We start from the raw sequence: 14,353 nt of genomic DNA, 5'->3' as shown, positions 1-14,353 counted from the left end.
ACCAACAGCGAGCACACACACACACACACACACACACACACACAGTGAGACGCACAGCCGGCATATCTCTTCTCCAAACCAATGGAACAAAAATAAGTCCACCTGACATACAAATGATTAACTGTTCCTACTATGAGTATATGACACACTAATTAATTTACGCAATAGAGCTACTACACGACCTCTGTCTTGACACTTCGGAGGTTAAGGAGGAAATAAAAGAACAGGAATTAACACAGGAAGATTTTGATAACTTTTAAAAGTTATGCATTTTAAATGCGCTTGTTCTCCACTGTGTGTGTGTGTGTGCATGTATTTGTATGAAAAGTTATGCGTGTATGTGGGAGAGAGGCAATGTCAGAACAAAAGATTTGGCTGGGAAAATGTAAGACAGATTATAAGTGTCAATTTGTGTGTATGTGCTGTCATTCATTTTCAGGGCTCCAGTGGTTTGTGTGTTCTCTGTGTGTGTTCTGTGATCTTTAATGCATGTGTGTATAAGGCTACTATTGCAGCCATTGCTCAATGTCGAACTATAACTCCTTTTTTTTTTTTTTTTACTTCACACACATATAATACATTTACAATTCAACACACACACACAAACACACACACACACACACACACACAAACCTCAGGGGTTGTCTTGTGTTGTCGGTGTGTGTGTGGGAGAGAGAGAGAGCGCAATTGGCATGACATTCAAGTCCTAATGCTTCTACTGCAGGTACACACACTTAGATAGACAAACACACAAAAGGGCCCAGCAATCAACGTATGCGTGGGAGTGCTTTCTTAAAATTCTATTTTTGTGAGGACCTAAGAGCATCACTAACATGGGATAATACACTTTTTTTCATTCTTTACATTAAATATATATTTTTTAGAGGTATATTATATATATTTATTAAATAAAAGGTTACACTGATAACTAATTCAAGCAAGTATTGTAATACAAACCTGAATGCGTGTGTGTATGTATGTGTGTGTGTGTGTGTGTGACATTGAGTGAGTGACTGGATTGAGAGCACTGCATATTTGATAGTGCGTCTCCAGGGAGGGCACTTATGCCCCTGTGTTCCCTGGGCTGCCACATCTACGTATGTGTCTGCGAGTGTATGAGCGACAGAACGTCTGTGTATCTTCATTAACTATAGTGGGATGTATTTCCCATAGCTCATCAATTATGACTGAGAGGTATCTTAGTATGCTTCCATAGATAATGACTCTCTCTCTCTTACACACACACACACACACACACACACTAAGCATGCTAATATAAGTGATTTATGACCTTGGCGAAATGACAAGTTGTTTAAGCTGAATGATTTCCCTCAATGACAAAGGTGGTAATCCCTCTTTTGACTGTATGATTTGGCTCAATTCAAATTATGATATACTGGCATGGTGAAAATAAATGTACATTTCCCCAGCATGAGGAAGCCAATAAACATATTAAGGTAAGCCTATCACATTAGGAGAACAAATATAAACAGATATTGTGATGCTAAATGGCTCTTTATTTATTATTTTATAATATAAAATATATTTATTTATTTATTCTTTGATTAGCAACAGGCTAAGAGACATTAACTGACTAGACCTAAAGATACAACCACCCACACTGTTTCACTGCTGCTGTTTGTGTTTGGCTTGTTAATGTTCACATTACCCAAGCGAACCAAGGAGCCTCATTTATAAAAATTAATTTATACTTGAACTTAGTTTTAAGATAATTTCCAACAGTGTACTTAAGTCCGATTCATAAGAAGACACTGAGCATAACAAAAGTAGCAGGAACTGAGAAGCCCATTTGTAACTTAAACTCCTGTGATCTATAAATCTCAAATTAACTTAAAATTGAAGGAACCTGCTTTACAATCAGCGGTTTCCCCTTATATATTGCAAGCACAAGAGGGTTTAGTCAGGATTAGCCATGGTTACTTCTTTCTAATCTGACACACTATTTACAGAACATTGAATCCTGTTTTTAGTTGTAGACACCCTGCATCCTTCTTATCACTGTTCATAAAGGTAATCCAAAGTTCACCACAGGCTTGGACACATAGGAGTCTGAAAATCAAAACAAACCAGCAGGAAAACTTAACATCAACTTTTCTTTGTGATAAGCTCATTTCCAGTAATGTTTTATAAATAACTACTTCTGTGTAGTTTTCTGAGTAAGTTCTACTTAATCTCGAAAACGATAATTAAGGCCCCAGGGCTTTTAGATAAATGTTTAATGGACTATTGGTTACCGGTTTGTTTACCATGTCCAACACAAACAAGCTTACTGGACGTACATTCATTTGTGTAAATGTGACCACATCTATATTGTGTATATCTGTATGGTTTTAAGGTGAAGCATGCTGTAATGTGCAGGCAGTGAAAACTAATTGCCCTTCTTTAGTTCTTTTTAATAAAGAAACAACGGAAATGAGCAATTATTTTTTTCTTTGGTTCTTTTGTTATCACATAATTATTTGTTTTGTTTATATGTCAACATCTATTTTTTATAGTTTGGTCCTTCATAGGTCTGCGAGAGTCAGTATCATAAAATTAGGAGCTGCATAAAGATACACCATAAGCCTTTGCATTTTTGGGTCATGTCTTACGGTAGGCTGGATTTCATTTTGACTCTTGAAACTGAAGTTTCTGATAAATCAGTACTGCTATATAGCATGTTGACATTTCACCAGAGAGATGTGGTAATTTTTGGGTTGGGTCCTTGCTATAAAGTCTTCTCTACTGTAATTTTGCTCTTTCAAAGACCAATCTCACTTTTTCCTGACTCTTCAATTTCTCTTTCCCATTCTCCCCTCCCCGTCATTGATGTGTCACTCTTATTCACATTTCATACTTCTTCACCTTCATTTTCCTTCGCTCTATCTCGTTTTATAACTCCATTTACTTGTTGAGAAACTGCCTTGTTGAGAAACAGTATGCACACTGTAATTTCCTGCGCACAGGCGCATGGAAGCAGCAAATAACTTCCTGTAGCTGCACTCAGCAGTATGGAAGCTATATGCCAGGGATTTAACACCCGCATCCAGTGATTACACATTCAAGCCTAATCCTCTCTCCATTACTGACAGATGACTATTCTTTATGCTGCACTATAATGCACTTATTTAATTTGTGTGTCCAATGGCAGTGGTGTGTTTATTCCATGCAAGCTTGTGTCTTCATATTGTGCGTGCTTTATGTAACAGATTTTTTTAAGCACTGGCATGCTTGCACTGTTGGAAATGTAACCTGCCTGATGTGTTTACTTCAGTGTATTGAAATTAGCAGGTGGCGGTTATACGAAGAAATAGGCTGAATTAAAGTAATTAAAATAAAAATACAAGTTTCTACACGTAAGAAGAGAAGGAAAGGAATAGGAGAGAGATAGAGTGAGATGGAGAATGAAAAGATGAACAGAGAAAGGAAGCGAGAGACCTGTTGGAAATGATGGAGCACAGAGAGAATTGATAAATGAGTCTGTGTTGCTAAACACATGATATGTTGGCATTACAGTGGTGATAATTGTGGGAGCATGCATGCGTGAGTGTCTGTGTATGTAGATGTATGTGAGTGTGTGTTCCTGTTCAGTCTGATACTGAGAAACAAGTCTTGAGGTAGTTATAAAGTCATTATCATTTTAATTGCCATGCTTTAAGATCTCAAGGAGAACTCATGGGTAAAGTAGAACAAAAATTTGATAATCTTGCCTTTCGAGTTTGTTAGTGTGTGCATGTGTATGCATGAGTGTGTGGCCTCACCGAGGCAATTGAAAGGCTTCTCGAGTTTCTTTTTCATCACACTAACTAATTAAAATCCACTTGTTTGTAACTGTGTCTCCCTGTTTGAGGTAATTACCAGTAGAGGTCATCTAATATCTAACTTCCCTTCTTATAATACAGATTATAAAGAAACTGGTTTGACAGTAAAAGAAAGGTTGAAAACCAGTATGTCATTAGTATGGTCAAGCGACCATCTCCCATTTGAAATGATGAACAGTGCTACACCCAACACTTCCAGACAAGAGTCATCAGGAGGTGTCAGGGGCCATCTGCCCTTCAGTCAAGGGATTAATATCAAATTCTTTTATTGGTGTGCCTTGTTTTTCTTTTGACAAAGAAATTACAACACATGTCAAAAGGTCCTACATGTAGCATTTTAAAGCTGACCTCTGTAATTTCCATGTCTGTGTTCGTAATCTTATGTATTACAATCCCCAGCATGGGGCCACTAGTGCCACAGAATTGATTTTTGATTTGGACAGGGTAACAAAAATTTCACAGAACTCCACATGACGGATTTGACATCAATGAATCATCCCCTCTGTGACCTCTACATTGTATGCCTCTTGCTCAGACGTTTGAGGAAATCTGCTTGACTGCTTAAAGTAGACATTTTGTTCCCAATATGTAAAGCATATAAAAAGAGGAAGTATAAAAACACCAAGGGCTACTGTAGTACAGACATCCTCTTTGCAAATTAAAGTTGCACGGTGCTAATTTTTCAAGACTGCCAGTAACAATGCAATGTGATACCAATAACATAACCAATCATAGATTCAAGGGTATCTTCTTAAAATTGTTTAAATTGCACCATTAAAAACAATACATGGTTTATAGTAAAACAATGTGCATTGTCTCAAATAGCATGGAAATCCTGGTACTTAAACCATCTGGGACACTCTGGGACAGGTTACGAAGACCCTCCATTTTTATATCCAAGAATGAAAAAGGGAGGCCTTTGAAACAAGGTTTCAGACACATTTTGCACCCAGAGATACACTGGTCCAGAAGTTTGATTGTTATCTGAGATTCACCTTCAGTGTAATCAGTGAAGTGCACCTCTACCACTTAATGCACCTGTGGTTGATTGTGCAAGGACTGAGGTTTGCAAGAGGGTCAGATCTGCACTGAAAATTTGCAGCTTCTCAAGAGCAGGTGCAAATACACAGAGCTTTATTTGTAGGTAAGAGAACATATGATCAAGGAGTGATACAAATAATAAAGGAAATAAGTCAAATAAATGTTTTTTAAAGGGAAAAAAGGGCAGAATTAATAACTTAGCAAAATATCAAATTATTTAATGACAACAAAAATAAATGGGGCAACCCTGTCTCATAGAAATTCTACTCGTCTTAATCACTATTAGGGCATTATTTTTCCTTCCAAATGTATTTGCTGTTGCAAATGAGTTGTATATGGACGTTATATCAAGGAGATAGGACCGAATAGGGAGGAGATGAGAGACATGAACATGCATAAGTTAATAGAGGTGTTAAGACACAACTAGGATTTTATGTGTTCGATGAGGCATTTACAAGTATGGATTTAGCTGCAGGTGCTGTGGGAATCTACGTGAATTATCAACCACACCGATTTACATCTTCCACCTGCTCTGGTATGTGTGTCTGCGTTTCTGCTACCAACTGATCTGCTACAGTGAAGGTCTACCACCAGCTGTGATGAACTGTACTTTTAATTCCTTCTGAGCACAACTTTGCATCATTCCATTTGTTTAACATTATAAGTATTATTAAAATGGAACTAATGTTTTAAGTATAATGTTTCCAACATTATACTTAAAACACAAATTAGTTGAAGTGCAGCCTTGTGTTTAAAAATAGAATGAAATGAAATGAAATTATTCTTTATTAATAAGCAGTCTATTTAGATAACAAAAATCAAAGGTGACAAAAAAAGGTCCTTGATTTCTGATTTTCTGAGCTTGCCGATCAACATTGAACTGTGCCTTTAAACTCTCCTTCACTCACAAACTGAGACTATAGTAAATCAGTTTTTGCATTTACGTATTGGACAACTCATAGACAGGCCCAGTTGGACTCCAACTGTAATTTCTGTGCATTTCGTTTTTGTTTAGAGTAACTGTGTCTCTTACATGAATGTTAGGACAAAAACATTAGATGTATCGGAAGAAAATTAGAGGCTTTTTTTCAGTGTCAAACTGACTTACTGTCTGTGCTTTTAACGCACACACAGACTCAGGTGAGACCATGCGATAACTCACTGTAATTGTCTCAAGATTAACTTGAGTAATAACAAGCACACTAAATCATTTCCTTATTAAGCTAGATCAGGTTTATTCTGATAACACCACACAAATCTATATGCTAGTCAAGGTTTATCAACCAAGGCTATCATGGAGGACATAAATAAAAAGGGTCTTTGAAAACCAAAGTCACTCAAGCTTTTCCACAGATATATCTAAATACTGTAGTTGTGTATTCAGAGGCAGTTATGGGGCAGGTGAGAGGTCATTTCAGTGATTAACTGGAAAGTGAAACAAGTGCTTCTCATTTTCAGAGCTGCTCCAGCTAATTGACAGTTATGCAAATACACGTCACACTAATGAAAGTACTGCGATAATGGTTCATTTATGCATGGAGTGCGTGTGTGAGTAAGTGAGGACAGGAGTCAGTCAGCCATCTCAATCTTACTATTGCTCGAAATCAAGCACACAGTGAGTAAACACTGGATGTAAACATTTTACTTCTTTACAAGACAACTCATTTTTATGTGTAGTTTTTTTTTATGCTTGCACGTCCTCACATTCTCTTCCTGTTACTCCAATTCACTCTTATTGCGTATTAAGTGAGGGAAGAAATAGATCAAAAACTCAAACCAAAAACGCATGATATCTGGACAAGTCTGTGCACCCACAAAGAAACGGCACGTTGTAAAGTGGTACCATGTGTTCTTCAATTGTCTTTCAGGACTGCTACTCACTGCTAAAGTTGAGCTGGAAATTACAGCACATACACTAAAGAATTAGGATAGTGAGCACCAAGCACATGGAGAGGCTCAAAAGACATTTGTCCTATTCAGTGTAACCTGAAGAGGTTGGGAAGCCAAGTAATGAAATGTTATTTTCTAGTGATGGAGAGTGGCAGGAAGAGGCCTCACAAAGAAATAACTGCTTATGAAGTTTGGCCAGTGCAAGTCTGGTCTTAAAGAAGGCAAATCCTCTCACCACTCAGGTAAGTATGACAGACAATATCCTGAGCGGGAAAAAGGATTTCCCTGCTGTTAATGTTGCAGTCAGAGGATGCAGTCTGAGAGATCTAGGAGGGCAAAATGTAAACAGCAGCCAGGAGAATTTATTGTTCATAAAGGAACTTGTGGCTTGCCTTCGACTATGGGACATTTTAATTAATTAGCACATTTATAGCTGAACAATATCTGTGTGCAAATGTGTAAACCCATTAAAATGGCTAACTCTTTAATGTGTTTTGGTTGTGTGTCTTAGTTATAAAACATCGTTATACAGATTATAGAATTTTAGTGCAGTCTACTGCAGCACTAGTGCTATCTCTTGAAACATGGATTAAATCACCTACCTGGTTACAAGGAATCTATAACAATCATGCCACTCAGCTTAAACACAAACATTGCTTACACTCCTGACAATTGCTTCACTCAGAAAGCCCTAACTAAAATTGAGGAACTTAAAAAAGGAAAGAAAAATTACAAAAAAAAAATGTCTACTTACTTCTCCTCTTGCCAACGTCTCCCTTGGAGGTGGCAGCCTCATTTAGCAGCACCATCCCCATGGTGATTGCAGCATCTGGGACAAGGTTGTCAAGGAAACAACACACTGGCGTACAGGAGAGGAAGAACATAGAAGTACACACTGCCCCAGGGAGAACTGCTGGACACACATATGCACCTACAGATACACACATATATGTGTGCACAGAAGCACTCAAGCAGATTAGCAATAACATCAGTCGCATGTACAATAACAGCACAGGAAATTAAAATTAAACCAGGAGACACTTTGCCGATGGGTCACACTCTCTTTTCATAAGTATCGTAAAAAGGATAAAGGGTGTTTTCAAATGAATCACAAACAGTTTTGTGTCTTTTTTTTGTGAGAGAGGGCAAGCGATCACATGGCAACAATCTCAAGTCAACTCTACAAACGTAACAGACTAACAAAGGGAACAGAGTACACATGTCACAGTCATGGCCATCGTTTGTGCAAATTATACTCTCAAGTATTGTGACTGTGTTTACTGTAGGTGAGATCTGTTCTGCCAATTTAGATTAATCTGTTTATTGCAAATACTTTTTACATTTTTGTCATTTCTATTCTATTTTAACTATTGCAGATGCAGCTGACCATGGAGAGGTGGAGATCTTGTTTTGAATTTCCTCTGCAAGAACCTCTTTGCATTTTAACATTTTTTGGAGAGTTCTCCAAGGGTCTTTGAAGACAGATGCAGCAGACTGTGGAGAGGTGCCAATTAAGAAATTCTGTGATACTGACTTGATTTGACTTCAGTAATAAGTTATATGACTTCTTGAAATGAAGACATAAACTTATTATGAACAGTTCATACAATATTGTGAACGTCTCTATTTTAGAGAGCTGTTCTAAAATCACTGCAAAGCACAGCCTCGTGTGGCTTATAATTAGATTTTTTTCTTCAGCATGTTCTGCATACAAATCCACATAACTGAAGAAAACCTGATGGCATACACAGACAAAAGGCTGTCACATGGGAAGATACAGAACAGGAGCTGAGGCATCGTCTTCATGATATGGTATCAGACATGATATGATAGCGTTACACAAACAGAAGAGATATTTCCACGTACAATAAATTATAATAATTATAAATATATAATACATACCATATCAGAATCTTATTTATCAATTGTCAGTGTTGACCTGGTAACGGTCTACACCTACCATAAAGCTGTTGCTCCTTAAATTTAGCTAGCAAGCTTGCTAGCATCTAGGATGATTGGTACAATTTTCACCAGGACTTTTGTGAAACTGGGTAGTAAAAGCTCTAATCCTAGTTTTCCTTGGCACTAATATTTCAATCAATTGCTTCTACTCCTCTCCACTGAATCTGCTTAAATGTAGAAAAATGCCAAATGAGATTCTAGTTCACAAAAGTCCATGATTTGCCATGGCCCACTTTGTGCAACTTACATTACCCAATGTCAGACAGTTTTTAAGCATTCTAGCCTTACACAAACAAAGGTATTGATGTATTTATATCATTTTGGTATGATGGATTACGGTAAAACACTAAAAACACCACATTTACAACAGTTGGAGACATTTTCAGTCCTCTGCTGTAAAGAAAGGTTGATCAGGTTTGTCAGGTTACAATGCTAATGCCATCTAACTTCATTACTTTAATACATAATGCTTTTTTCATGTTATCTGGTTGAATTGATTGATCCTTACCCATTTACCTATAATGAAAAGAACAAGTAATGCCGCTAGGTACACTCACACTCTGCGCTGTATGCCAGTAAGTGTATCACAATGAGAGAAATAAAATTTCTGTGTTTCTATTTCATGCTCAAATGGTATGGTTATGCAACTGCACGTGGTACCAGGGGTGTGTGTGCGTGCATGTGTACAAGGAATTAAACAAGGCTATATCCGTGGGGAAACTGCATCTCTGACAGTCATAAAATGTGTTTACACCACCTGCACAGACAACAAGGGTAAGTGTGTTAGAATTTCAGCAGGTGTGAATGTGTGTGTGTGTTTCATTTAGATGTAATCAGATGGGCAGAAAATAAAAAAATAAACCGTGTAAGCGTGGACAAACAAATATTGCTCTACAGCAGGTGTGACCTTGGACCTGCTATTTCCCATGGGGACAAACACAACAGCTAGGAATGAACGGTATCATTACCCACACACATATAAACGCAGCAGTGCAAGTACACACGGCTACACAAGCAGACTGAGAAGTAGACAAACAGAAACATCTATCCTGCCAAATAAGTACACAATCAAACACACAGAGACACACACAGTCACAGCCTATCATCAGGGGTTGAATTTAGAACAAATCAGGCAAGGAGGTGAAGTTAAAAGAGAACAATCTGTTGTCTTTGTATTGTCTGTTTGCTCAGTCCAACAGGCAGCCTCCCTACGGAGAATGCACACAGATGACAAAGGGTTTGTGTTGAGAATAAATGTAGCAGACAGCAAAATTGGATGTTGTTTCAGGCATATAAAAAGTGGCTTTGTAGATGCTGTTTGTAAGCAAATGGAGAATTAAAGGAATTTGTTGCCAAGATGAGCTGTTGGACATTTCGCCAAGAGTTCAACTGCTCTGGATGATTTTCATTTTGCAGCAGCTCGTTTCAATTGAAACATACAATCACAAACATGTTGGTGAAAGGATACTCAGGAGAAGGATGATGTGAGACTCAGCCACAAACTGAGCCTGACTGCTGCCATGAATATAACTCTGCAGGAGAGAAAGAGAGGCAGACGGACATATTAGTTCATTTCAGTTGACAAAAAGGTCACACTAGGTAACATCCTCAGTGAAATTTCTAAATTGAAGAAATAAAGAAGAATACAGTAAGGAAATTGAGGGTTGAGTGTAATGTGAAGAACAAGACTGTACAGTAAAGCTAGTGACTAAAGAAAAGGATTTAGAAAATTAATCAATAGGTCATAAGCTTTTGTGAAGTTACAGAAAAAGTAAACGTCTGGTACCATCCCAAGAGACAAACCTCTAATGGTTTATGAACCTAAAAGGATGCCACACATCCCTGAAACTTAAGAATGATGAGATTCAAAATTAATTTTATTGCCAAGTAGCTTTTCACATAAAAGGAATTTGCTCAGTATATTGGTATGTATAATAACGGTATTTACAATATGGCTGCTTTTTTAAATTGAAGATATTATTATTATTGTTGTTATTGTTATTATTATTATTATTATTATTATTATTAGGCGTATGACTGAAGTGTGGTGTATTATTCCAGATAACACTATGCATGAATAGCATAGTAGATTTTAATTTAGCTTCTACAGAAAGCCAAGACAATTGTTCATGCATCTCACACACATTAGCATGAAAAGAACAATGAAGAACTAATCTGGCGGCTCTGTTCTGCGCAATTTGAAGTTTTTTTTTTAGATGTTTGTAAGCAGCACTTGACCAGATGACTGGGCAGTACTCCAGGTAAGACAGAGCATGTGACTGAACAACGCTATTCATAACAGAAGGTAAAACATGCAGAACACTTCCTTGAAATGTCATCATAGTGACAATATGATCAATCTGGTCAGAATAAGACAGTAAATGATCTAATCGAATGCCAACTAATGCCATTAAAAAACACTTGCTGTGTTCTGCCAGAGACATAAGGCTTCATCCAAGCAATAGCTTAAGTTGAAAAACTAAAACACTTAAGCTTGGCAGTAAGAATGCTGGGGTCAATGACATCAAAAGCTGCAGTAAAATCCAAGAACAACCCCAAATAGTTTCCGGTTACCCATTGATCAGTTATGTATTAATGCAGTGCTTGTAGAGTGACCTGGTCTGTAAGCATGTGGTGCCTTTAACTAGTCCATTTCTACTAAAGTCATTTAACATTTGATTAAAAATAATCTTCTCAAGTATCTTACTTGTTTACAACTGGAGCCATCTTTGGGTAAAGGTATGATTTTAGACTCTTTGCAAAGCTCCGGACAGGTACCACTGAGTAAGCATCTATTCAAAATATGACACATTGATTTGGAAAGCTGTCTAGCTGCAATTGTAAAAAAAATTAAATAAATTACATACAGGTTATCTATGCCAGGAGATGTTTTAAATCGGTCTTAAACATCTACTTTATTAATAATAAAAATATGGCTTGTGATAAACTGAGCTGCACATTCCAAATACTTCTGAGCATTACCCGACTTCTTGCACATTATTTGATTACAAGTTTTCCACATTTTTTTACCATCATTATGAATTTGTGAATTCTTTCTAAAAAGCACCCTGATTTATGGCAACTGCGATGGCCTGGACTTGTTGGTAGCCAAAATGGTGTCCATTTCCTGGCTTAAACTTATCTTTTCCATTATCATGATGGACATAGGAGATGTGTTATTTTGCAGCAAGGCAGCAGCAAGGCAGGTTGTGTTTCAGGCAACCACACAAATATATGAATACGTCATTTGCATGTGTGTGTGTGTGCAGATCAGATGAAGAGTGCATGCATATGAGTGTGTGCTTGTGTATTGTGAGTCATAAAGATTTCTCTCATGTAGCGCGTTGGTGTATAGAGGTGATACCGTTTCACTGAGTGGGCTGGGAGGTCAGTCTAACCCTACAGGAATACTCACACACATACACACAGGATGGCATTAACTCAGGCTCAGTGGAGACTCCCACTGTTAAACTTGCTTCTAACTGTACACCTCTCTTGATTCATCTTTTCTGCATTAATGCTGCTCCCACATCTTTTAGAGAACAGAAGTAGAGCACAAAGTCAAATAATATCAAAATCAGAAAATGGTTGGAGCAGAGGATAATTTATCGGTTGGCTCTGAAAAAGACTGGAATAAAAAAATATCAAAATAAAATGAAATAAATGTTGTGTGGTTGGCAGGTTGACTGTTTGGTTGTTATGCTCTCATCTGACCAAATTCTCATTTGTTGGATAATCACTGGTGTTACACTAATTAAGAGAAAAGCGTTTCTTAATCAATAATAAGTTATTTTTTGTGGCAGGAGGAACATATGCAGACCTGATGTATGTTGATATGTGCTGTATTGTTAGAAATAACATTGATTATGTATACAAAACAATATTCAAATATATTTTACTCAACAAATGTAGTACTGTTTTAATAATAATGATAACTATAAATTAGGAAGTCAAACCTCGCCTGTTTTCACAACTTTTTACTTTTTTACAAAAATGTATTTTCAGTGCTGAAATTTAAAGTCACTGCACAATTAAATGATAAACTATCATACACATTAGTCTACGAAAGTCTCCCACACAGCACAATGCTTAATACTCAAACTCTGCACAAGCAAGCTTCTTTGATAAGATGCCAGAGGCCTATTTTGACTGGCATCTGTCTGTGTGTGATGGTAGAGAAGTAGATAGACAGACAAAGAGAAAACGGAAGTCTTGTGGAAACGAAAGAAACAGGAGGAGAGAGAGAAGGGAAGGAAGTATTTCAGTGTGTTTCTCATTGTTGAATCCCTGCAGATTATTAGCGTCTAGGTTTACGGCACATCTAGGGTCTGTTTTTCCACTTGACTGCCCCTGTGTTCATTTCTTTCCCTATCAGACAGGAATGAGGGTGGAAAGATGAATAGAAGATGACAAAGGAGGAGGGGTAAAGGGAGGACAGCTTTTTCTTGCTTCAGTGGAGAGAAATGAAGAATTTTTGCACTTGAAAGCAGTCATAAAGACGACAAAGGCTCAAGGCTGAAACAGATCCCTTTGTCTTCAACACAGACCTGTTGCTCTGCATTAACTGATTATTACCACCATGAGAAAAGTTTTATTTGGAAGTTGGTGAAAGATTGCTTTTTGCATTCCCAATCACTCTGTGAGAAACTGCATTACAACTTAGTAGTGTCACAAGGAATTTCTATTATATTGTCTCAAATTAATTATATTAGTTAAATTCCAGGTTATTTAAAAGGTTATGCCATTAGCACAAGAGTAAGTAGTATGGACAGGAAATAAATCTGGAAAACACAAATTCACAAAAAAAGAAATCTTTCAGCTTGCTAGCACAACATTCTTGATGGCATTTAGCTTTTGGACAAGCATGCACATGAAATTTTTGTGTGCTGAAATTTAGTGCTGATTAAATAATATTGCACTGGGATAAGATTAATTTATCCTTGATTTCATCCTAGTTTCAAAGACCAAGGGCATCTTTGTAAAATGTTCAGTAACTGTACAGTAAAAAGGGTACTTTTGAAATCTGGCACAGCTGTGCCTCTTTTTCAAACGCTAACTAACTAGCCCATATGCAAACTTTAATTGAATGAGACAAGCTCAGTCCCCCTTTCAGGACATTGTTGAACAGTCACTAGGGAAATGATTGCTAAATCAAGTACACTACAAGTAGATGAGGCAGGTTAAAGGAAATTGAGGAGAGGAAAAATAAATTACTAAACACACCCTGAAAAGCTTAGAAAAAACACAGCTTGATGAGAGACAAATGCATCAGTATGGGAAGGTAGAATTTTTCTTTAATTACAAAATCTAAACAAACATTGCTTCATACTATTATGCAAGACACAGCTCTGCATGTTACCTCCACAACATAAACAGAAATTGAAGATAAAGGCTATGAGCAAGTGCTGTGCTTGGGGGATGAAAAATTCCTCAATCCATGGCCAGGCACTTCCAATTAATCTGATGGATTAGAATGCAGGAGTTCCATTCATTAGTGTGCAGAGCTGAGAGTGTGTGCGTCGTTCAGTGTAAGTAGTTTTGCTTTCGCTATGTGTATGCTGAAAACCAGTAAGTGAATGCGTGTTTGTGAATGAGACTGTTTAGGGAGAATTTGTCTGTGTGAAAGTGTGTGTGTGTGT

General features: G+C 37.3%; 1 protein-coding gene across 1 annotated transcript in view; it reads right to left on the bottom strand.

The window, feature by feature from the left end:
• The window catches only part of tusc3 (tumor suppressor candidate 3), a gene marked incomplete in the record, with an annotated part of 92,565 nt that overhangs the window by 2,784 nt on the left and 75,428 nt on the right, over positions 1 to 14,353 (bottom strand). The window contains 2 exon segments of the mRNA XM_035659341.1: positions 7,507 to 7,581; positions 10,183 to 10,246. Of these exon segments, the coding sequence (XP_035515234.1) occupies positions 7,507 to 7,581; positions 10,183 to 10,246 (139 nt within the window).

The sequence above is a fragment of the Morone saxatilis genome, unplaced genomic scaffold (assembly GCF_004916995.1).
Source record: "Morone saxatilis isolate NCDOM2014 unplaced genomic scaffold, NCSU_SB_2.0 Contig17, whole genome shotgun sequence".
In the NCBI taxonomy this organism is placed as follows: Eukaryota; Metazoa; Chordata; class Actinopteri; family Moronidae; genus Morone; species Morone saxatilis.
This window is presented reverse-complemented; position numbering and strand designations above follow the sequence as displayed.